This window comes from Desmodus rotundus, chromosome 1, assembly GCF_022682495.2.
Source record: "Desmodus rotundus isolate HL8 chromosome 1, HLdesRot8A.1, whole genome shotgun sequence".
Taxonomy (NCBI): domain Eukaryota; kingdom Metazoa; phylum Chordata; class Mammalia; order Chiroptera; family Phyllostomidae; genus Desmodus; species Desmodus rotundus.
Genome location: NC_071387.1, coordinates 177,272,249 through 177,296,972, shown reverse-complemented (window position 1 = coordinate 177,296,972; position 24,724 = coordinate 177,272,249). Strand labels below are relative to the sequence as shown.

General features: G+C 40.1%; 1 protein-coding gene across 16 annotated transcripts in view; it reads right to left on the bottom strand.

The window, feature by feature from the left end:
• PDE4D (phosphodiesterase 4D) overlaps positions 1–24,724 on the bottom strand; it is a 1,245,374-nt gene that overhangs the window by 151,121 nt on the left and 1,069,529 nt on the right. For all 16 annotated transcript variants that reach the window (XM_071219656.1, XM_071219665.1, XM_071219669.1 and 13 more), the window contains 3 exons: positions 22,799–22,835; positions 15,737–15,810; positions 10,943–10,992 (listed from right to left, as the gene is read on the bottom strand). In XM_071219656.1, coding sequence (XP_071075757.1) covers positions 10,943–10,992; positions 15,737–15,810; positions 22,799–22,835 — 161 coding nt within the window. The remainder of the gene's footprint in view (positions 1–10,942; positions 10,993–15,736; positions 15,811–22,798; positions 22,836–24,724) is intronic.

Here is a 24,724-nt window from a genome sequence, read left to right as displayed (position 1 = left end):
GAAATACCTAGAGGAAGCATTTGGGGAATAGAGAGCTAGGGATTTCATCACTAGAAGTGGTACCCAAGAAAATGAGAACAGATACGAAGGGCCTATGGCAGGTCCAAACACAGATGATGAACATCACCGCTGGGTAGAAACTGTTATTTCAGGGTTTGATAGTGAGTGGTCCTGGAAGTTAGGGGAGTTTCTGGCTCAAGCACTGCTTTGCCCCCAACCTCCTGACATACCAGGTCTGCCTCACTTTTCACTCTGACCAGGGGCTCTTTCCTGTTGATGTGCCTGCCCTGGGCACTCTCATGACAACAGGCACATCAGAGAGGGCAGGAAGAGAACTGTGGGACTTGAGGAATGCTGGAGGAGTTCCACATCCCAGGCAGGCATCCTCTCCTTAGCTCACGTAACCAACTTCTTCGGTTGTCCCAAGGAGTTTCTCCGTGTGCACAGATCTTCTCCCTCCTCTTACCCTGGCCTCCATTCATAGACACTCAGTGACACATGACACAGATTCATTTTTGACTCTTCTTTAAAAAAAAAAAGGAAAAAATCTCTAGGGAATAACTTTGGGTACGGGCAGGTGACAGCAAACTGTATTTTTTTGGTGTACATGCCAATAAATGTTAATGAGGAGAGCCTAATATTCTGCTTTTGAGTCAGATTTAATCTATACTTTGTCATTTATAGCTGTATATTGAATTTTCATAAGGTCCAAAAGAGATTATGCAGGTAGAGTCTTTAGTATGTATCAAATGTCAGAAAATATTAACTTCTCTCTATATCATGCCCAACGACCTTTTAACAGTATTTTCTGAGACAGTGAAGAAAAGGATGCTGCGAGTGAACTTCCCATTTAGTCACAGAGTCGAACAATTCAGTGCAACCTTTAACCAATAAAATTTGGGAAATTAGACCCGAAGGGATTTTTATTGTCTTGCTCCTTGTAGCCTCGTATTTCTGAGTATGCCTAGAATATTCTATAAGGCATACATAGGTGGGAAGCACTTTGCAGATAAAGTGAATAACTTAAGAATGCAGCTTTTGCTGTTCTTTTCTTTCTTTCCTTTTTTAAAAGAGACTTGGTACTGTGTCTGAGAAGGCAAAAAGAATACAGTTACTAAACCTGACATTCCCGCAACTCACTCCCACTGCCACACAAACATGGACGTGACACTTCCTTTTCTTCTAGGAGAGGAGCAAGCTGGTCTTGTTAAAACCTTGTATACACTTCGAGAGATAACAGCAATGCTGGCTCAGAGGATGACGGCCGTGATGACGAGGATTGCACAGATAGTAATATCACCTTGTGTTCTCTGCCAATAATCGCTGAACGCTTCACACACTACCTAGTTTATCTAGATTACATTGTTTGTTAGGTGGGGGTAGGGGTGCCACTATATACGTTTTTAAGAAGGACAGTGATTTTCCAACAAGTTTCCAGCAACTCAATGACAACCCTGCGCACAGCAGCATGATCACCTACCGTATTTTTTGGACTATAAGACGCACCCCCCAAATTTTGGAGGAAAATGGGGGTGCATCTTATAGTCTAAATGTTTACCCGGCTTATCCAACTTGCTGGGGGGAGGGATGGGGGATCGGCAGTGGAACGGGGTCACAGGAGGCAGGAGCAGGACCACATTTTTTGCTTCAAATTTTTTTTTTCCTATTTTCCTCCTCTAAAACTTAGGTGCATCTTATGGTCTGGTGCATCATATAGTCTGAAAAATATGGTACTTTATTCAGTATTCTATTATACTCCCCAATTTGGCCTATCAGTGGTTCACCTGGGAGCACCTGTTAATAATATGGATTCTGAGCCTTGACCAAAGAACTTCTGGGCTGGCTGGGAATCTGTCTTTTTATGTCCCCCCCCCCCTCCAAGCATCCCCTGATTGGGCTGGTTTGGGAAGTCATGCCCTTTTCTAAGTCAGGGGAATGCCAAAGGAATACTGGCTGACATGAACTTTAGTGACATTTAGATACTCGATTTTCATGGTAGTTTTTTTCTGATCAATTGGAGGATAATAGAATAGTCATGTCATATGCTCAATAATCAGTAGATAGAGTGACGCCCCATCCAAAGGATATTATTATTGGAAAATACAGTTGGTTTTCCACTGTGGTACCCTAATGTTGAAATACTGAATATCACGAGGCAGCATCTTATTAATAGCTTTTTCTAGGTGAGGGGAGGCAAACTGATTTCTGAGAACTGAGAAATACTTGTTTGTCACTACTTACATTCTATGTAAAATGGTAAAGCTGTTTGCCTTTGTTAGTTACTAGTTAACATCTAAAAATGTCTTCAGTTATTTTTTAACATAGAATTATTTATTTAATTTTTAAAAGGTTTTAAATTTATTTTTAGAGAGAGGGGAAGGGAGGGAGAAAAAGAGGGAGAGAAACATTACTGTGTGGTCACTCCTCATGCATCCCCTACTGGGGATCTGATCCTCAACCCAGGCATGTGCCCTGACTGGGAATCAAACTGGCAACCCTTTGGTTCACAGGCTGGCACTCAATCCACTGAGCAACACCAGCCAGGGTAATAATGTCTTAAATTAATCCCTGACATTTCTGTTAGCAATATTTTTTTCTGATATATCTCCTCAGGCAAGGAAAACAAAAGAAAAATAAACAAATGGGACTGCATCAAGTTAAAAACTTTTTGCATAGCAAAGTAAACCATCAACAAAAGAGACAGCCTACTGAATGGGAGAATATATTCACCAATGATACATCCAATCAGGGATTAATATCCAAAATTTATAAAGAAATCGCATAACACCAAAAAAGTTCCAACTAAAAAATGGGCAGACAACCTGAAGAGACATCTCCAAAGAGGACATACAGATGGCAAATAGACATATGAAAAGATGCTCAGTGTCACTAATCATCAGAGAAGTGCAAGTTAAAAACACAATGAGATACCACCTCACTCCTGTCAGAATGGCCATCATCAATAAGTCAACAAACAAGTGCTGGCAAGGATGCGGAGAAAGAGGGACACTCATGCACTGTTGGTGAGAAAGCAGATGGGTGCAGCCACTGTGGAGAACAGTATGGATGTTACTCAAAAAATTAAAAGTGGAACTGCCTTATGATTCGGTGATTCCACTTCTGGGTATTTATCCAAAGTAACCCAAAACACTATTTTGAAAGAATATATGTGCCCTTATGTTCATTGCAGTGTTATTTATAATAGTCAAGATATGGAAGCGCCCAAGTGCCCATCAATAGATGAGTGGATAAAAATGTAGTATCATGTATATACAATGGAATACTACTCAGCCATAGAAAAGAATGAAACCTAACCACTTGTGACAGCACGGATGGACCTACAGGGCATTATGCTCAGTGAAACAAGCCAGGCAGAGAATGTCAAGTACCACATGATTTCACTCATATGTGGACTAGGAAAAGCAAAATGACACAATTGAAGCTCACTCATACATAGAGGGAACAGACTGACAGAGGGAAGGGGGGCTGGGCGGTTGGGTGAAAAAGATGAAGGGATTAAGATTACAAATTGGTCGTTACAAAATAGTCACGGGGATGTAAAGTACAGTGCAGGGAACACAGTCAATACTGTTGTAATAACTATGTATGGTGCCAGGTGGGTACTGGAAATATCGGGGGGGACACTTGTAAAGGATATGATTGTCTATGCTGTACACATAAAACTAATATGAAATAATATTGAATGTAAAAATTAAATTAAAAAAATAAAAATGTCATAATTAAATCCAATACACCTAATTAAAATGTATTAAATGTGCCCTATTGCCCACTTAGCACTTTATCATGTATGCTTGAAAATAGAAGCATAGTTTTATATTATCAAAATTTTCTCATAAATCACTTAAAAAACTTTTAATTATGGAATTTTTTACACCTAAATAGAATTCACATATTATTTAGCATTTGGATTGTTTCCAGTCTTTGATGCATGTACCCAGTGTGTGGATGAACATCTGTGTACATGGCTTCATTTTTCATGTCTTTTTATCATCACTCCTTAATTCAATAAACTCCGGAGTCTTCTCAACTCTATCCCTGAAAAGAGTTATGAATCCCCTCCCTCAGCCCCACCCCTAACACTGCTAGTACCACTGCCCCAGTTCAGAGCCGCATCTCGTTCGTGTGTACTTGGCCTGTAACAGCCTTCTAATGAGTATGCGGCTGCCTCGAGTCTTTTTTCTTTTCAATCTGTTTTCTACACTGTTTCCAATGTTGTCACTCTAAAATACATTACTTGCTCTCCTGCTTAGAAATGACTGATGATTTTCCACTGTCCATAAAATAAAGCTCCTCACATTATTGCCTCCCTCTACTTTGGACCCTCTTGGTCACTTGCCCCCATACGCTTTCTAGTCACTTTGTCCTTCACGGTTCCTAGGGCCCAGATCTGGGCAGGCGCTCCAGGCTTCCACACCTCACTCTTGCTGGCCCCTTGGTGTCAGGGGATTGTCTTTCCCCTAGCCACAGGTGAACTCCACATTCTTCAAAGCTTAGCAGAGAGCTCTACCCAGGCAGAACCACTTGCCCCTCCTTCAAATAATTGCATTTTAATTGGTGTCAATCATGGCTCTTAGGTTGTACTTAATTATTTATTCATGCTTCCTTCTCCCCTAGACTGTAAATTTTTTGAAGTTCCGTAGTCACAATTTACTCATCCCATTATCTGTAAAACCTACCTCATTGCATGCCATAGATCAGGTGCATGGAAAATATTTGCTTACAAATGGGTATTAATAATAAAACTGCAGCAATAACAATACCTAACACTGTTGAACACATTCTTAGCATCAATCACTGACTTAGAATTTATTGATGATAAAATGAAAGCCTAGGGAATTTAGAGACATTGGCCAAGATTACACAACTCAAAGAAAACTGGATTTTCAATCTATATGGTGTGACTCACAACCTTTCTACTGTGCTGACTAAATGAACATGTCGTCTCATTTAATAATGTCACTAAAAGTTATAACAAAATGCCCAGAGCAGATTTTCAGGCAATAGAGGCACAATTAAATTATTTTCACCAGATTATGAAGTAACCAAGTATTACTTCAATTAATTTCTGGTTAAAAAGTCACTGTGTCAAATCTGGCCTTTTTACACATTAATGAGTATAATTCTGCCTATCTAAAAAACAATATAGGAAGGTCAAACAAATTTTTTACAAGGAACAAAACAGACTTTTACTCCTCTAAAAGGTTGTAAGTTTAATCAATAGTCACACTCCATGTATTTAAGCAAATCTTTTAGGTCAATGTTTTTCCTGCAAAAGTCTTTTTAAGGAGGGTATTTATGAAAAAGTAAGCTATTTTGGCTTAAAAAAATTTAGAACACTTGGCAGTCATTTAATGTAGTAAGTGTAAAAGTAAATCAGGCAAAAATTCCCCCCTAAAAGTCAATGTATAAACAATCTTTATTAATTTTTTATTAAAGCTATTAAACACAATGTGTACTCAACATTTTGCAATTACATTCCGAAAAGAAGTTACTGAAGACTCATTGTCTGCAATTATTAAAACACTGTCACATTCTTTGCTCTTATTAAAAGAGAAAAAGAACTAGCCAACGAAGCGAGTGCCTACTAGTGGTTGTAAAGGAGAGTGAGACCTGGGTAGCAAAGGCCTGGTCTTCACTCTCCTCCCTGTGCACGTCTCAGTTCAGCGTGTCCTCAGACCCTCCACATAGTTCTCATCTAGATCCCTTCAGCCTTCTTTCTGTGGCTCCTGCTTTCCACTATTATCGGTTTACATACATGTGTATGTGTATATGCATGCACATGTATATATACACATGTATATATAGATGCATATGCATGCATATATGTATGTGTATATATGTATATGTATACCTTGTATATGTATATGTGTACATATCTTTTCTATTACATACACTACTTGTTGTTATTATACATTCACACACAGACTTAAAGAACAGATCTACATAAGGTTAACTAGTATCATATTGTCACCGTAAAATAGTTGCTGAGTTTCCTTTCTCTCCCAAGCTCAGCATGTTACATGATTAGTCCAGATAATAACAAAATGATTGTTCCAGTTAAATATCTTTGTTGCATTTTCCCCTTTGTTAGATTATAGAAACCGCTTTGTGGTTTAGAAGAATAATAATATACAAGGTTAAGTTTCTTCTCGTTGTGTTTTGACTAACTAGCATTATTTGGTAGTTTCCTTTTTAAATCCTCTACTTACCAGCTGACTGAATTCTATTTAGAATTCATTTTTTTAAGGAGTTACATATATTTAGGGTAAAAACAGATGAGGTGGAGTGGAGGCTCACACCAAATTTCTTTTTTGGGGCTAACACTACTTGGGTGTCGTTCTGTGCTCGTCCTCCATCACTTGTCTCCCTCTACAGGTGAAAAGTTGGTAACTGTACGCATTTTACTGCGTGGAGAGAGCTTTTATTTTCTCAAGTCAGAAGTCAAAAGTCCTGTGCCTTAGGCTGCAAATCTTTATTTGCCCGAGGCCCTCTAGGACATAATAAATGAACAGTATCAAAACAGCTCTAAATATAACATCTGTCTAGTGAGAAGGGACACACTATTTTCTGACTTGGAAGTCTATGTACAAAACCCCCAATGCTATATCTGGTGCTCAGAAATTCATAACCTCTACTAATTTGTTTAGTTTCTCCAAAACATACACTTCTATGGTGGGTCTCAAGGCTAATGCCAATTTGATGGATGATTTTTATAGAGGTGTAAGAAGGTCTCTGGACTTAGAAAAAGGAATCCTGTATTTATTCCTAGTTCTGCCTCTAAGTAACATTATTTCTCACTAGGTCTCACCATTCTCATCTGTGATACAGAGACATTTAAATAAATGTTTTCTGACTTCCATTTTAACATGAGAGTTCTCAATTTCAAAACATTAGAGGAATTGAAAATATGGAAATTAGAAACACTGCAAATCAGAACTGTGAAGACGTGACAAACTTTCACAAGATAGCTTTTCTTGAGTTAACATTGTTTACAAGTGAAATGCGCAAAATGACTGACTGTGTCCAAAGAGACACGGCTGTACCCCCAATGCTGTACGGTACGGCACGGCACAACACAGGCGTGGCTTCACACCCCTCGCCCTGTGCCGCCCTCTCGCATTTCAACACGCTGTCCTGCTCTCCGCCACCCGCCAAGGACCTGCACAGGTGAGCCTGCCTCTAACACGGGTCTCCCAAACATCCTGCCATTCCTGTTCGAGAACAAAATCACATATTAAATGTACCCAAAAAGCTGATACACTGATGTGCTCCTCCTCTATTCTACTGGTTTTTAAATTAACTTTAGGAACAAAGAAAAACTCAGGCACAGAATAGTTGTAGGAAGAAACACTTGGTGAGTTCCTGGTAACTTGCCGAGCTCTGTTCTCCATCTAAGTTCTCACCTCGAATCCCTGCAACAGCACAGAGAGGTAGCTACTCACATCCCCACTCTCCAACAAGGAGATACAGCAAACGAGAAAGACGGGGTTTATACTCAAGCTCCAAATGGCACACACCGTCTTTTTGTTAAATCACACTGAAGAACAAAAGAGCTATTTAATAGTAAGGCTCTCTTATAAATGTCCTTATGTTTTGGAAGCTTTATTTTTAGAAGATTGCTAAATTGCTTTATAGCTAGGTATTTACTTATTGTGTATATAAAAACTGGTATGTGACTAAAATGCTTTAACCCTAACGATGACAAAATGAAACTTTCTTGGCTTTACCACGTGCCAAATGGAAACCTCCAGGGGGAGAAAAAGGTATCGTAGGTTCCCGGGGAGAAAGCTTGAGAAAACAGAGTGACCTATGTGGGTAGCCCAAGGTCTTCACTCTCCTTCTTAAAAAAATCAAACAGTTGCTCTCTGGAAAAGTTAGGGAGTCATTTTTTTTCCTCCCAAGAGCTATGACTCAAAAGCAAATTCTTAGATTTTGAAAATGATCCCGAACAACGGTTTATCATCTGTGTCACAAAGGCACCCGTGTCTGTGGCTGCTGGGAGAGGAAGGGACTTGGCCCTGGGAACAACAGGAGGCCCATTACTGACAGGCACAAAGGAAGTGTTCCCATTTTGGCCGTTTTGGGGGGGTGGGCTCCATAACTTTTACTGTTATAACCCTGCAATCTTGTTTTTCTCTCCTTCTTCCCTTTACTTTTCATCATCCTGTCCCATCTTTCCATCACCCCCAGTTCTATATACAGAGTGGGCCCTAGCAACAAAGCCAAATAAAACAAAACCAGACAAAAAAAATGATGTACTGAGTGCTTACTCTGTGAAGTACTGGGCTTCACATTTTGCCAGTGAGGAAACAGGGAGCGGGCATGTAACCTGCCTGGGGCTAGGCTGCTAACGTGACAGAGCATGGTTCAGATCCCGAACGTGGTTCCGTGGGCAGAGCCCCCCGCACTGCACGGTTCTGGGGCATCGGGTGACGGTCGGTGAAGTTGCCTTCCAGGGGCATCCTGAGTCTGTGCACCACGTCTTAACCATATGCTACACTGTTCCTCTAGACCCTAAACAAAGTTTCTAAGAAGGCCACGTTCATCTTAAAGGGTGTCCTGCTGCCTCTTTTCACACTCTTCTCTGCCCTTCTGGGGACTACAGCAAAGGGCCCACTGGGTTCTGACATGGAAGGCGTACACATGGAGGGAGGACCCGGGTGGTCAGCTGGGAGGGAGGGAGGGAACTCACAAACACCACCTTTTCTGTGTCTGAGGTCTCCCATCAAAGTCTCTACTGCTGTTATTATCATTACTGCTATTTTTAAGAATGGCTCAGAGAGGGGAGGGGAACCTTCCCCTGCTGCGGCACCCATTCCCCCATCCCCATTCCCCCTTCCTTCCCACCCTGTTTGCTGTGCTTGAGGAAAACAACTTCCATTCTCTAGTCAGTTGATTTCCTGTTGTGCTTTGTGATGCACACAGCTGCACTAAGCACTTAATGACAGTTAATTAGTTTCCTTTCCTAGATAAGATATTTCTGTAGTCCCATTGTCCCTAGTGGTGTCCCCCCACCCCCCTTGAGCTTGTGGGTACACATTGGGCCGTATTAGCCTTAATCCCCAGATTTAGTAATGCACAGTTCCCTCTGGTGTTGCTCTTGTGCCCTTATACTATGTGCACATTTCTGGAGCCTGCATGGGGTGTCTCACACGTGTCCAAGACTGAGTCTGTGCCCTTCAAGTGCAGCTCCCGTCCCTTTAATCAGTGCCAGGACTTGCCAGGTGGGGGACAGCTGAGCTGACCACTGAGCGCCCACCACCGCTTGCTGAGCACCTGTCTGCAGTGAGTGGTACCTGCAGCTGCTCCTCTGGGAGGGGCTTCAGTGGAGTGACCTCAAGCTACAAAGGTTTCAGGGACCAAAATAGCACTGCGTTCCGCTTATACCACAATGTTGGAGTCTTGCTCATTCCCAAAATAGCAAGGGTTGGGGGGAGGGTTTGCCCTTCTTCGTAGGGGTCAGAACTAGTGCCCGGAGCAGGGCTGGGGACAAGGTTCCATGTGGTGTCTCTCACAGAGGCCACTGGCACACGCTCACACAAGTCGGCTCACACAAGTTGGCCTCCTTACCGCTTAACATCGTCAGGTAAGGGATAGACAGAAAGGGCCTCATTCTTCACCCCCATCTTAGTTCAGGCTAATTGACATTTAATTTGGGTCCTTGAAAAAGAAAGTTGTTACTCAAAGGACTTTAATGTACAGGAATTTCAGTTATTGTTCATCTCTTGAACTATTGTTCATCTCAGCGTTCAGGAACACTGAGGGTCCAGGCGTAAACTATGAAATGACAGTTGAAAATCATCACCAATACAATCTTGAAAGATAAACATGGGAAAGGGAACAAATAATTTAATCACTGAACACAAGTCTCCTTCAAAAAGACATCTAGGAACAAAACAACTTTAACGACTCCTCCAGAATCCACTCTGAGGTGATCATCACTAACCAGCCGGGTGGGAAGTGCTGCCCAACGCTCACTCCAACTTAACAAGCCGCTCCTCAACAGATGAGGAGCTGGAGTCCAAGGGAGACACTGGAACCAAATTAAATACTGGTCTATCTTGGGTAATATGTTAATTTTCTTCTGGCAATAGTTTCAGAAAACATGGGTTTTCTTTTCTGGGCAATTATTTTAATGAGCCAATTGAGGTTTCAAGAAATGATTAAATGAATTCAATTTGATTTCAGATTCAGAAAAGTGAAATCAATGGTCCTGCTTTTGGTTCAGCTGAGGTTAGGTCCCTTGTCTAAAACAGACTGCCAGGAATCGGGCTGATTTTATTTTCTTTGCCCTTTCCGTTGCTCATCCTTCCTTCCACTTTTCTTCCCCAAACATCTGTCCTTTTGCTCCCCTTGAACACTTCTGTATTGTATAATTACTTCCTCTCTTTCCTCCCAAACACAATTCATTCTCAACTCTCTGGGTCCAAATCAAGATTACTGGAAGGGTATTCTTTCCTACATACACCTGGGGTAAGGATTACCCAAGAAAGTGCTTTTTATTTATGCGTTCACTTTCATTAAACCAAGCTACCATATATTAACCTTTAAAACGTTGACCATGTTGCTTCCAGTTTTATGTTATCAGTGTGAGGATGATAACAAAAAACTGGAGGCAACATGGCCAACGTTTTGAAGGTAATGCTATCTCTCAAAATACAAATGTCCAGAGCAAGGCTAAACTTAAGGCAAACACATTTCAACTGTCAAGAAGATAATGTATCAGTAAAGATTTTCCAAGTAATAGTTTAAATGGACAACTTGTGAGATCAATGAGAGAAATGATAATATAGAGAAGAAAGGATTAATTTCTTTAAAACTGTACAATGGCAGAATAAAATTGTTGTGAGTATTGTGTTGAATCTTGGAAGGTAGGGTTTCTGTCCACACATGAGAAGAACAGGCGCCAGATCTTTCTTACCTGTGATGGTGGCTTTGTTGATGGATGGCTGATTGCACATGGGTGATCTTCTGAGAGAGAGAGGAAAATAGAAAAGCAGTAAATATGGGGTGCTTATTGATTTTAGGACTCTCTGAGTTGTTTCAGATATGTTATTTTAACGCGACATTATTTTTTAAGTTAGGACACGCACATAAAGGTTTCTTTTCAGACTTGCCATCCAAGTCCCCAGGCACCCTTCATACCAGAGCTCAGAACACGTGCGTCAATAAGAAAACTGCTACGCCTCACAGCTACAGACTCTGGGGTGAATAAAGCTGACACAACTACCACAGGGACCCGATGGAAGAGGAAGGTCTGACCGAGTGACTGACGTCAGTGACGTCAGGGCTTACAGGGCCAACACAGACTTTCTGAATTTGAAACAGCAGTCAATCTGCAATTAGTTGCCCTGTACAGTGTCAAAAAGCTTTTACTTTTGGCATACATTTTTCTGATTGCCTGTACATTATCAGACGTAAATGACTCCTTGTAAACTGTATTACAATTAGTGAAGCTATTTAAACTTTTTTACTTTCTATTTTCTTATATTGAGAGATGTCTCTGAATAATGTTTGTTAGACAGCACTATTAACGACTTGTGTAAACAGGTGCTATAGAAACATAAATAAATTCTACCGTGCATTCCCTAAGTTTTCCCTGAGTTTTGCTAAGTTCCACAAGACGGTTGGTTATGAATGCCTTGATGTAAGAAACCATGCTGTGTGATTGACCTGAATCCCCACAGAGCCCAATACCATGTATCCGGTATTCAATTAGCACTCAGTAAATTATGTTGAAAAGAATATTGCTTATGTAATGTCCATTAAACATTTTGAAATATAACTTTATAAAGTTGTTATATAAAATTAGACGCTTTCAAAATATAGTGATCTTTAAATTAAAAAAATATATATATACATATTTAATATACACACTACCAGTCACAGCCCTGACCAGTGTGGCTCAGTGGGTTGGGTGTTGTCCTGCAAAAAGTGAAAGGTCACCAGTTGGATGCCCGGGCAGGGCACGTGCCTGGGTTACAGGTGAGTACAGTCCCATTTGGGGGCACATGAGACGTAACTAGCTGGTGTTTCTCTCCCTCTTTTTCTCCCTCCCTTCCCCTCTCTCTAAAAATTAATAAATAAAAAATCTTTTAAAAATTAAAATAGATATATGCAAGAATATCTGAAAAATTTTTTTTTGAAGTTTCTGTTAGTGGTTAAGACTTAAAATAAACACTTAATGTGTGCCAGACAGTGTATTAAATGAGAGCTTTGAATGAATTACCTCGTTGCTGTGAGGAGGACAAACCTTAAGGCAAAGAGTCTCATTGTTCCCATTTTACCAATGAGGACAACAAAGCTTTGGGGAGTTGAATGACTTGTTCAAAGTTAAGAGCTGAGATGTGAACTAAAGTAGTGTGATTCTGGAGACTGCACTCTGCCCCGCTGCCTTACTTTTAGGATGCTTACGTGGAAGCTGGATGAACAGCACACATCTGTGCAGATGGGGGGTCCTTGCGGAGCCCTGCTCCACTGCCTTCCGGTAATAACAAACCTCGCGCCCAGCTCAGAGACCCGCGGAAAGGCCGTCTGGTACGTGTAACATTCTCACTGCCTTGGCTCCGCACAGCGTCTGGCTCTGCTCTGATGTTTACTGATGTCAGTTTGGGACTGAAATTTTATGTTTGATGGAAAATGCACCAACATTTACTTCTGAATTAATTTAGCTTTTATTATGAAATAAAAGGTGATTTAAAACTTGATTAATGCCTAATAAAACAAAAAAAAATTTAATGTTTTAAGCTGCTACTCTGAAGTAGCTCTGGTGTTTTATACTGCTATTTCCTCACTGACAGTTTATTATTCAAATAATTTATATAATGGTTACTCCTTTTTAGTTCTTGCTCTGTGTAAATTTAGAAAGCATTTATTTTGTCTGGGAAAAGTATCAAATGAATATTTTAAAACTTTTCTAAGGTTTTGGAAAACTAAATCATTGACTCGTTCTGTGTTATCTTCTCTTAATATCAATCCTATAAATGGCACTTGGGAACTTGATATTGTGACAAGCAACGGCAAGCAGAAAATGTTGTTTGGTCCATGGTTAGAGTGATAAATCAATTAATGAAAAATGAGTGGGAACTCACTTCTGGAATAAAACATCTTGAGGGCAAGAAAGAGCAAGGCGATAAGAACCAGTATGGTTCATAAAAGCCAACAATGTACACCGAGTATCCCCAGGGCTCAGGGCTTCACTCTTCCTCCGTGCATTTCTTGCAGCACATAAAGAGGTGGATTGTGCGAGGTAGCACATGCCTTCCCCAGAATTCGAGGGTGAGCTTGGAAGTATTCCAGTGGCTCTGTGAGCGCCCCGCAGGTCATCATGGGGTGAGCCAGAGTTATATTCAGTTTGCTGTCACTGAATGGAACAGAGCTTAGCTCTATGTAGTCAATCCTATTGTTCTGATACCTGAGGAGGCTGATTTGGTTTGAATCAGTAAAGGGAATACAAATCTGCATTGACCGAAAGAGAGACAACAAAGGCCTTTACTGTGAGTCTATCAGATACTACTGTTTGGTTAGATGTCATCCTGGACATTACATTGTAAGTCAAGATCAGGCATAAACTGATTTTCTATCTTCCTCCAGCTGCTCTTTTCCATTGTAATCTGTTCTGTCACTGTAAATCAGCTGAAAACTTCTGTCTTGCAGAGAAGGGAACTCAGGTCTCGCACAGAATGGAAAAGAAGACCAGACTGATGCCTTCATACCTGTCTGATCAACTGCTTGCCTCCCACAGATTTGGATGCTAGTTCCCAAGTGACTGTATCTGAAGGAAGTGGAAAAGGAGTTATAAAAGTTTCTTGCTTGGCATTTAAAGAAATACCTTTATTTCCTGGGTGAAATTTAAAACTAAAAAAATTTGGGGCTGATACCAGTAATTCCATTCCTCCTACAGGGCTCAGACTTTCAAAAGAGGAGGTGACTGAGCTACCAAATGCCTACAGCCCCAAGGGTCCCTGGGAGTCAGCATGATACTGTGTGGCCATGGAGCACAGGAGACACGTGGCAATGAGCACACACCACGAGCACAACTTCCAGTCCCATGCGCTCATCACCGCATTGCCCTTCTAGACAACAGGTACAGGCAGAGGGATTCCTCTGTGTTGAGCATCATGCCATCACGGGGAATGCAAACGTGAACCAGAGAAAGCCAAGCCCTGCTCACTGGGGACTGGCATGCTTAAGAACACTTAGTGCAGACAAGCAAACAGGTAACTTGAGCATAGAGACGTATGTGCTGAAATAGGAGTTAGGCACGGGACGCGATCAGACGGAGATGGAAAGGCATGCCACCCCGTTTGGGGCCTGTGTGTGTGTGCTGAGTGTTAGTTAGGAGGGACGCCCCCAAAGAAACTGTAATTAAGCTGTGAATTATAGTTGGCCCACTGGATGAGGAGGGGGAGAAGAAAGTAAGAAAAAAAATGTTCAGGCTGAGGAAACAGGACTGAAAAAAGTCATTACTTAGAAAATACAAGCAACCGAAGCTTCTGGGTTCCATGCAATTATTTGGATTGAGGCATTTATACTGATTTCTAAGAAAAGTTTTTATACCACAGGAAGCAGGTACACAATAGCCAAAGGTTTTCTATAAACCATGGCAAATAGGAATTTGGGAGGTCAATTATGTTACTCTGAGATGAAAAGTTTAGTTTTATTTTGTTCTTTAAGAAGTAGTAACTACTGCCCTGGCTCGTGTTTCTCAGTGGATTGAGTGTTGGTCTGCGAACCAAAGGGTTGCTGGTTTGATTCCCAGTCAGCGCACAGGACTGGGTTACAGGCCAGGTCCCCAGTAGGGGGCGCATGAGAGGCAACCACACACTGATGTTTCTCTCCCACTCTTTCTCCCTCCTTTCCCCTCTCTCTAAACATAAATAAAATAAAATCTTTAAAAAAAGAAGTGGTAATGACTGTGAAGTTTTATACACTTAGGTAAGTTGTAATTCCAAATAAATTTCTACTCACTATAAAATGCCCTAATATTGATTTAAAGAAATGTTTTTTCTTCTGAAAATTGATTAAAGTTGATATTTTAATAATAATGCTTTATTATTAATAGATTATCAAAATAATGAGCATTTGAATAACTAATCAGTTTTCTACTTAATCTTACAAAATTAATTTTCTCTTTTTAGATACTTCACTGTTATTAGAGACCCACAAATATAATCATTTCCTCCCTCAGCTTTCCTCCTTGCAAATGCTTGCTCTGCTGTCACATTCATTGCAACTTTATTCCTTGCTCCCTAATGATGCTGATCTGAGGGTCGGTAACAGCAGAAAAGTCAAAGTTGTTTGCTGTGATGAGGCGCTTCCCTAGTGATCACTGACTCAGAAGTAAGAGGATGACTTTGGATTGACATTAGGCTTGATGGCATTATTTGTCCACGGTCAATTTACGGAGTAAGCCAAAACTATAAAGTTACCCTGAGTGTACATAACTGGGCAGAGGAGTGATTATGCCAGGTGATTTCTGACAGATGGAATCACCATATTTATTTGTCATCCTGCTTCAGGTCTGACATTAGAACCATCACTACAAAGTATTTATAGAAAATTAACAGGGCGGCATATGACTTAGTGTAAATGGTCAGCCACCAAGGCAAGGACGCGGAGACATCTAACCCATTGCCTGGAGAAAAGGCCATCGAACCGAGAACGCACTGTGTCGAAGTGCAGCCCGGAGGAGGGGAGACGAAGGGGAACTTACTTGCTAGGTGCTCGGTCTTGCAGATTCGTTAACGCGGCAAAGTTGTTTCGTACAGTTCGCAGGCTGGCCAAGACCTAGGACGAAAGAAGATTTTAAACTTGAAGTAGGGCCACCTTGAATGCAATTTAACATGGCTTGGTGATTTTTAAAAATGGTTTGTTAAGTGAAAAGTTGATAATGCTTGCCACTGAGTTTCATATATGACTAAAGAATCCCCCAGTACTTAGTGAAGTTTACATGCATCTGTTTGAAATCTGGAGAGGTCAGACAGCAAGAATTTTCCAGGTATTTCCCCTCATGGTCTGTGAACTTGGGGACAGCAGCAGCAGTCCCCGCAGCATTCCTAGATTCCTCAGCCACCAAAACAATATCCCAAACGATACACATACAGCGTTGCTGTGTTTTTAGGCAAATATTACTCAACTCTCACATTAGAGGTAAAATGCAAAACAAATTACCCTCAAATTCTCCTAAAAAGTCACCAAGAATGTCATCATTTCAAAGTCATCAAGTAAATTTTAAATTATTTTTTTCACTTCCACTACATGGCTAGTCTAGCTAGTAAACAGAAATTATTCTCTTTGTTAAGGATGTTAATAAGGTTCCCAGGGAACCATTTCTCACATCAAATCAGACCGCCTTATATGTGCACAGGGCCTGGCCCCCTGAAAATACTCAATACAAATGCGTTTAGTGAATGACACACCATACCCACACGCACAAGGCAGGGCCAACAGGTCCCGCTGTCTCTGACAGCCCTTCCTTTCAACAGTTCAGTGAAACTGGAAAGTGGCAAAAGAGTTGGGGGTGAGACTAGAAGAGAAGAGTTACAAGAGCTCCACCCTCCTCACATTCTTCCCAGGGTGAAAGCTGTATCAGTTGAGGTTGTAGGCAATCTGGGTGAGGACCAGAACGTGAAGGGATCTGAAACACAGGTCTCGAACGTCCCACTAGGTACGACATAACGACTCAGACTGCCTGGCCTGTTGTGTTCCTCGTGCGTGAACTTAGACAAGTTACATAATTTCCCTGTAGACCAGTGTCCTCATCTATAAATGGGACAGGAATACCGACCTCAAAAGGTTGTGGTGGAGATGACGTGCAGGGACAAGTTGGGTGCCAGGAACAACGCCTGACAAATAGCACTCACTGTGGTGACGTTCCGTTCGGTTACTGGTGTGGTGTGCGCACAGGGAGGTCACGCATGCCCATCACGGATAATGTGAAGGGCGCCAAGTTTATAATTGCTGCAAGGTTGCCAGAACTGTTTTCGGGTTTTTTCCAGCTGGCATTGACTTAAACGAAAGTCAGGTCTTAATATTTTCTAAGAACTTTTTAAAAATAATGAAGCGTTTTTTGAAATTGGCATAATTCTTGTAGGTCACTCTCCCCTGAAGGAGTGACTGGTGTTTCCTCAGGGGCCAGCCATGGTTAACTTGGTCACGGAAAAACCTGGCTCATTGTCACATACAAACAACTCACGGTACGGAAAGGTCACGCTGCCCATGACGGTGTATGCAAATAGCCAACGGCTGACCTCAGACCACAAGGTCTTTCCTTAGGTATGAAATCTTGAATGATGCAGAAATAAATCTAATAAATAATCCACTGTCATTAAATCATGCAGGCTTAACTTATACTTTAAAAATTAAATGTCAAGTACAAGAATAAAGAATTTAAAATAAGACGATTGCACTCGTTAATCAATCCTCTTTCTAGACAAAAATTTTAAGCTCAGAATTCTTAGGATTTTACTCTAATGAGTTATTGTAACTGCACTACCTTTGACAGCTGGGTCAACAGAGACTGTACTGCATGCAGTTCACGTTCTATGCTCATTGAAAGAAAACATTACTTCGTAAAAGGTATACTATCATTAGTTTTCTGTAAAAAGGGTTATGACTCTTATAATAAAGATGAAATTATATTACTTTGTTTCAGTTTTAAATTTAAAGTATTTATTTTTGCATAATATATCTTCACATGATACAGATTTAAACAAAGAAAGGTAAAAAGCAAAACGTCTCCCCCCCAATATCAAAGACAAAATTCAAAATTATTGTTATTTCTGGGAGGAGGAAGGAAGATGAAATTGGGGAGAAATATACCAGGGCATTTAAATATTGCTGTTTTATTTCTTAAACTGTTGAGTTTTTGGTATTATTCTTTATATTTTAGATAATCACTAGATATATTCTCTCATATATATGAGATATTTCAAAATAAAAACTGATAAAAGAAATTTCCCTCTCAGCCCTCCTTCAGGCATTCAGCTGCCTGTCCCCTCAATTAATTGACTTTCAGGTTGTCCCCTAAATTTTGCCTTTGCAAACATGGCTGCAGTAAATATAACCTCGTAGATACCTCACTCCCTGTGTGTGCAAGTATCCAATCACGGTTTGTGTGGTAGGATAAATAATGTTTATACATTTTACATTAAGTATTAACTCTTATCTTCTGCACTGTGACACAGAGGATACCGGCAGAAGTGTGAATAAAAGCTCGGACGCTCCTTAGGAGGGGCCACTGCCCTCGGCCCAGCAGACACACGGAGCTGGTCTTCCACGCTCTCGATGGCACTGCAGGACGAAGAGTGAGGCGTCTGCTATTGCAGGCCGTGGGGGAGACCTGGGAGCAGTTTCACTCAAGCCACTGGGTTAGGGCTCAATGGTTCTTTGCATCTGTTCTGGGCCGGTCTCATCTCCCTCGAATTCAACACTTCACGAACTGCTGTCAGAACTTTAAGGCTCCTGTAATTTTCTTCACTCCTTAATGCTTGCTAACCAAAAATGTCCCTAAAGTTTTCTCTCACACAGCTTAATGGTTAAAAAAAATTAAAGTCATTTGTTTCTCTTCTGTTCCTTTAACCAAAAGTATAATCGCTCAAGGTCAAAAATATATGGGGAATGATGAGAAATATATACAATTTGGGAAAGAAATTTAATAGTGTTATGAAAAACTTTTACATAAAGCTGGGCCATGTACCAGCCCATGAAAGAGTTTAAATGTCACTTATGCACACTAACCTCTGGTTTTCTTGGGTACGTCTGGGCATTTACTAACCAATGAGATTCACTGCAAACAGCAGGAAAATGTGGGCGCCATTAAAAAGTTAAACAATTGAATACAATAGCCTAAAAGAAATATATACTTGTATAATAATAATTTATTGAAAGTATTTAAAGAGAGTTCTATCTTTAAAAAAAGACAACGTGGAAATAACATTGTTTTAAAAAATCCCTGCCTAAAAAAATTACAAAGAAATTATTTTGAGGATTGTTGTTTTTCATCCTAAATACTTTTTAGGTCACTAGATGGCGCTAAAACACTGACTACGTATTGCCAATAGACTTGGGGGAAGTGGGAGGAAGAAATAATTTCTTGCCTTTGTTTTACCTCCAGGAAAAACTGGAGTCAAATTACCATTATTTACAAGATAGAAAGGTCACTTTGACAGAAAAATAAAACCTTTCCCCAAGTTATGTTTTAGTTAAACCATATGAAATTAAATGCCGGTTTTGTATGTCAACAAATATTGATTTCTAGATTCCTAGAAGATGGCTAGCCGTGATTTTTGTGTTTAAATGAAGGATAAAGAAAAACTAACAGATAGGAACAACTGAAAGGGGGGATTATCTTCTCGCATCGCCAGGGTGAGGGGCTGTGATGAGGCCACAGAATGGCTGCTGCCTGGTCAAAGAGGAAAGGGACATTCCAGGGCATTAAAAAAATTGACAATGTTCTGTTACCAATGGAAAAATAATGTTCCATAGTGCTAACACTTCTCATAAAATTATCCCAGTTGCTGTATTTTGTTTAGAGTAAGGGTAAAATGGCTTTTGTTCCTACCCTAGATTTTTAAATCAGGCATATCTTCTTAGTCTGAACGATGTGCGAGTCTACCCAGGGGTCCAAGAGCGTATTTGTGTATTTTCTGCCTTTTCCTTGATCAAAGGTAGTACTTCTTTAACACTCCGTACTTCCATGGGAGAATTCTAGTGGACTGACGGTTTTACAAGGCAGTCATAACAAATAATGGGGCTGGTGGGTCCAGAGGCAGCTGACTGTAAAGCCATGGTTTTCACCCTTCATCAGTGTAGCATCTCCTTGGTGTTCCTTGGTCCCCTGCAAGAACCCTGGTCAAACTGTTACTGCATCCTTGGAAGGAAAAGGCCAGCTGTCGAGTGGTGGGACATGGCGCGGCACTGGGGGTCCTCGCAACACCTAGCTTTCACGCCAAAGGAAATTCCTACACCGAAAGATTTTGGCATGAACATAGAATATTTCAAAATGGAAACAAATCAAGTGTTTAAAGCTGTTTTTTTTTTTTTTCCCCTGACGATCAAGATTCTGAACTTGTAGGGGACTTATGATCCACATAAGAAATTGAAAGTGGAAGAGAGCTTAGTTTGAACACACCAGCAAGAATTCTAACCCTGCCCGGGCTGGGGACATGGGAATAGAATATGGAGGGTCTTTTATGAAGATTGTGTCCATCCCAGGTGATTTAGGTTTCAGCCCTGTCCATGAAAGTGAGGGCTGAAAGCAACTATGGTATGTTAGGCCAAATAGTGTTGGTATCACCTCAAGTGACATAAACATCTTATATTTTAAGCATTGTAATATTGTCATTCAGTAGTGACTATTTTATCTTGTATTGAAAACTTGAGTTATTCGTTAGGTCGACAAAATAAGGGAGTTGTGCCCAATAGGGCTAAAGAGGAGACAGCTGGCTAACTGGGCCTTCATTCTTATCTGGTTTCCCAAAGATGTTCTATCAGTGGTGAAATCATTCAGGGTTTACATGCATTTTTTTAAAAAATATTCTACTAGAGCTTTCTAGACCACATAGTTTAGAAAATGCCATTTGTGAAAACTGATGAAGCCACTTAAAAAGAATCTGCATCTCTGGGGCAACGGTCACCTTCTTCAAGATATTATGAGTCATTAAGCTAATTGTAAGCAAACTCTTCCCAACACATTCAAGAATTATTATCAGGCATCAGATATGCCTACATATTACACAGAGGTGGTTTATACTGAAAGTTCTAATGTCTGCGGGTATTAAGCACACATATTTATTTACACAGTTTACGAACACAGACTAAGTGATTTTTACACATATACAAGTGTACATATTTCTCAGTGTGCTGAACTTCTACACATTTGTTATAGATTATAGGCACACTGTAGAAAATGTCTGATTATGTAAAAGAGTAGATTTTCTTAGAATTTAAGAGCACTGATGATAAGAACTGAGTCAAATTTATTAGAAATTAATAAATACTATTTGAAGGAAGAAGGTATCATATACAGAATAGTTTTTTCATGTTTTACTACATATTTAAATATGTTTTTCTTATCACTATACCTAGGGATTTTAGTTAGAAGCAAAAATAGCTACCTGAATAAACTCAAGTTGGAATGATTACTTCTATATTTGGTAATGGCTGTTTATATTAGTTTGCCTGATTTCACCTTTTCTCTCAGTTCCCAGCTCTTAGAAATAAAATTATGGGTTCTCACTAGTAAGCAATTAAAACTCCTTAGCTTTACATGATTTTGCTGTCACAAAATATGATTAAAACATGTTAGTATAATTGTTTTTGAACACAGAAATATAGTGACTAGAAATAATTTATGATCTCTAGCAAAACCTTAAGCCATCAAGACCTGAACCTTCTGAACGGGATGGTGGTTTTATTCTGCTTTAATTGCCTTCATTAATAAAAAAAATCACTTGATGCAGTTGTGTTATTTATGGATTCATTAAATATTTTATCTAAATTATAGCAATTAAAAATCTCAGAAAACTTGCAAGAGTCATACAGAATTCTACTATCCAAACATTGCCATTATGTGTTTTTAAAAACAATACTTGTTATGACATTTTAGAAATGAAAGAGCCCGTACCACTAACACTGGAAACCGTGCTGAGTACGTTACAAGCCTGGTACTATTTCAATCTCTTAACAACCTTACGAGGTGAGCACTCTTGGAATTGTCATTTAGGAAGAAACCAGGTTTAGAAAAATTCAGTGAGTAGCCCAAGGCCATTCACTTAGCAAGAGGGGGAAATGGGGTTCATCTGGGGTATACCTTTCCCTATCTTTCCACAGGGAAAGACAGTCCCTCCAATTTCACCAAAGGGAAAGAAGTACTAAAGTTAAATTAGTTGCCCAAGGCACTAGAACTAGTCATACATGATTATTTTTTTATAACCTCTCTGGATCACTCAAATTCCAATATTTGGCATTTCCTATGAACAGTCAATGTTGGCTTTAAACCTGTTTCATGCCTCAAATTAAATCAGTTTTATCCCATTCTGTCCTAAGTCTGTCTACACCAGAAGTTCTCAACTTTCCTGGACAAATACTGGGGCCTTTAAAAAATATAAGCACTTGGATCCAATCCTGGAATTTTTGAATTCACTTGATCAGGGGCGCCCCCGAGAATGAAAGCTTTCTAGGTGATTCTGATGCACAGCGAGGGTTGAGGAGCACTGGTCCATACAAAACATATCTGGTCATCAACCATTTTATAGATACATCAAAATGCTCTAGATCATTTTATCACTTTCTAGTATTATGCTGTGTGTTTAAAGTATTTTCATGATGTGCATACCTAAAAGGAACAAAGGAACTCAAACACATCACTCAGTTAATGTTTGTAGAAATGGCATGCATGAAGCATCAGGCTGAATTGGAATATTCTATTTCAAGCACTGACCATATACCTAATTATACTAAATGTTATTTAATCCGCCATGTAGCCTTCTGCTTCTAGTGCTATGTCAGTAAAGAAAGTATGGTCCCATTGAAATATGTCACTTAGGTAATTTGTAATTTGAAGCAAAGAAACTCTTCGAGTCTATGAGTTTATAGGAAACAAATCAACATGGTCAAGGTCACATTCTCTAGTATTGGCTTTGAATTACTTGAATGAACCAGAGAATTTGTATTTGCACTTGTGTTTGATTGCAAATTAAATTAAGAACAAGAACTCATTTCCCAAATTAAATTTTCGAATGAGAAGCCTGTCCATTCACCAAACTCTGCTTACCTGAGCAAATGGAGTCACAATCAAGTCATCTCCGTGTCTGAAAAAGAAACCAAATCCGGTGTTAGAAGTTCCTGATAACTCTATGACCACTTTTGATCGATATTCAATGGTAAGTTCCACTTTCATAAATTCCTACAGAGAATTACAGTAATTCTATCCTTATTCTTCAGCATATGTTCTTCCTAGCCACAGGAGTGAAAATATGTCTTCTGGAATGTTAACCATTTTCCGGTTCCCTGGGTAAAAGAGGGGTGTCTGGATCGTCAGCCAAGGTCACTGTTCTTATTAAGCACACAGGATATGCAACAGTAGAAGCGGAGTTCCAGCAGTGGGGCCTGAGTTCTAGTCTTGGCCTCTTACTGTAGTCATCAGGAAAGAGAGCTGTGGAAGGAGCTAGCAACGGCAGTGGTTTCGGTGAGAGGCCCCTGGACCATCTAACATTTGAAGGTGAAGAGCACCGAGTTTCTGCATCATCCTGAGCGAGTCTTGGACAGGCTAGGAACTGTGGACGACAGGGGACTGCATCACACACTAATAAAAACCCAGTACAACTCTTCTACTGACTCACGTCCCAGCAGCTGTAATTACGGGAGAATGTCACCCCGTATGTGCTGTTGCTGCAGCAACCTCGGCTGTACACCATGCCCGGGGATGCAGGAGTGAGGTGTCAGCATGACGGGTCTCAGCGGGACAGGGGAAGGCAAGGAAAGGTGTGCAAACATTTCACTCGGAGGAAAGTGTGAAACCGAGGCCCAGAGTTCTTCTGTGCTATTTCTTAGCATGAATAATTTGGGAGGATTTCCCAGATCTCCACGGGACATTTCTTGATCCAGCCAGCTGAAGCTCTGTAATCAGAAGTGAAGGCGATCATTCTACACAGAAAGCTGGACGTGAACCTCACTGAGAACACTACAAATGAACCGTTCAGTCACTCACGTCCAATTCTGCAAAGGGCCTAAACCAGCACTCAGGATAAGCTTTGGCATATGGGTGATGTGAGTAAACAGGTCATCGCCAATAATTAGACCAGTTGTTAATGAGAGATCTTGAAACTCAAAGTGTGGGAGAATAAAAGCAGAAAAATGTTGGAACACAGTTTAAAGGAAACCTGTGTTACTTTGTACCCTGTAAGTTTCAGAATTACATTTTCTTGAGGGTCACCCGCTCTTTGCCGAGATTGTTCAGATAGCCACAATGAAAGTAGTATGAAATCTAGATGTTTTCCCAAGGTACAGTGTGTTTCCCATTTTATTCTTTAAAATGGACTGTGAAGGTCATTTTCTAAAAACTAAGTCACTTTGACCAGGGCACATCATCCCTGGAAATGTCTTCTTTTTTTTACATGAATCACATTGGATTTGAATCACTCTAAGCCCAAAAGGGTGTGAATGTTTATTAAAACACTTAACTCTTTCTTTGATTATATTTCATTCCCAAGAACTATAGAAGACATATTTAGAATATATAATATTTAGGATAATTTATGAGTCTTGCTTTCTTTCCCTATCAAGCATGAAGAGAGACAGTTATAATTTTAGTGAAGAAGGTATGTCACTTTTTTAAATTACCCAGAAATTTGTTTTTGCCAAATATCTTGATTGTCTCATTTTGGTAACAGTAACATTGTTTCCAGCATTTTGGTGGCAAATGTTCTCAATAAATGGCAGGCTACACATATCTTTTTCTTTTCAAAAATTATGTAATGCTTACATTATCTTTGAATATATATTGAATATAAAATTTTAAAATCTTGGTCTCAGTCTGTACTTCAATATCAAGGTGTCTTTTTAGACTCACTATTAGAAGTATACAATGTATGTTTATATATGCACATATATAATTTTGTACATGGCAGAAAAGAAATGCAAGTGCATTTTAATTGTATCCTATAGTTTACTTATGATAATAAAAACTTAGATCTGGTGG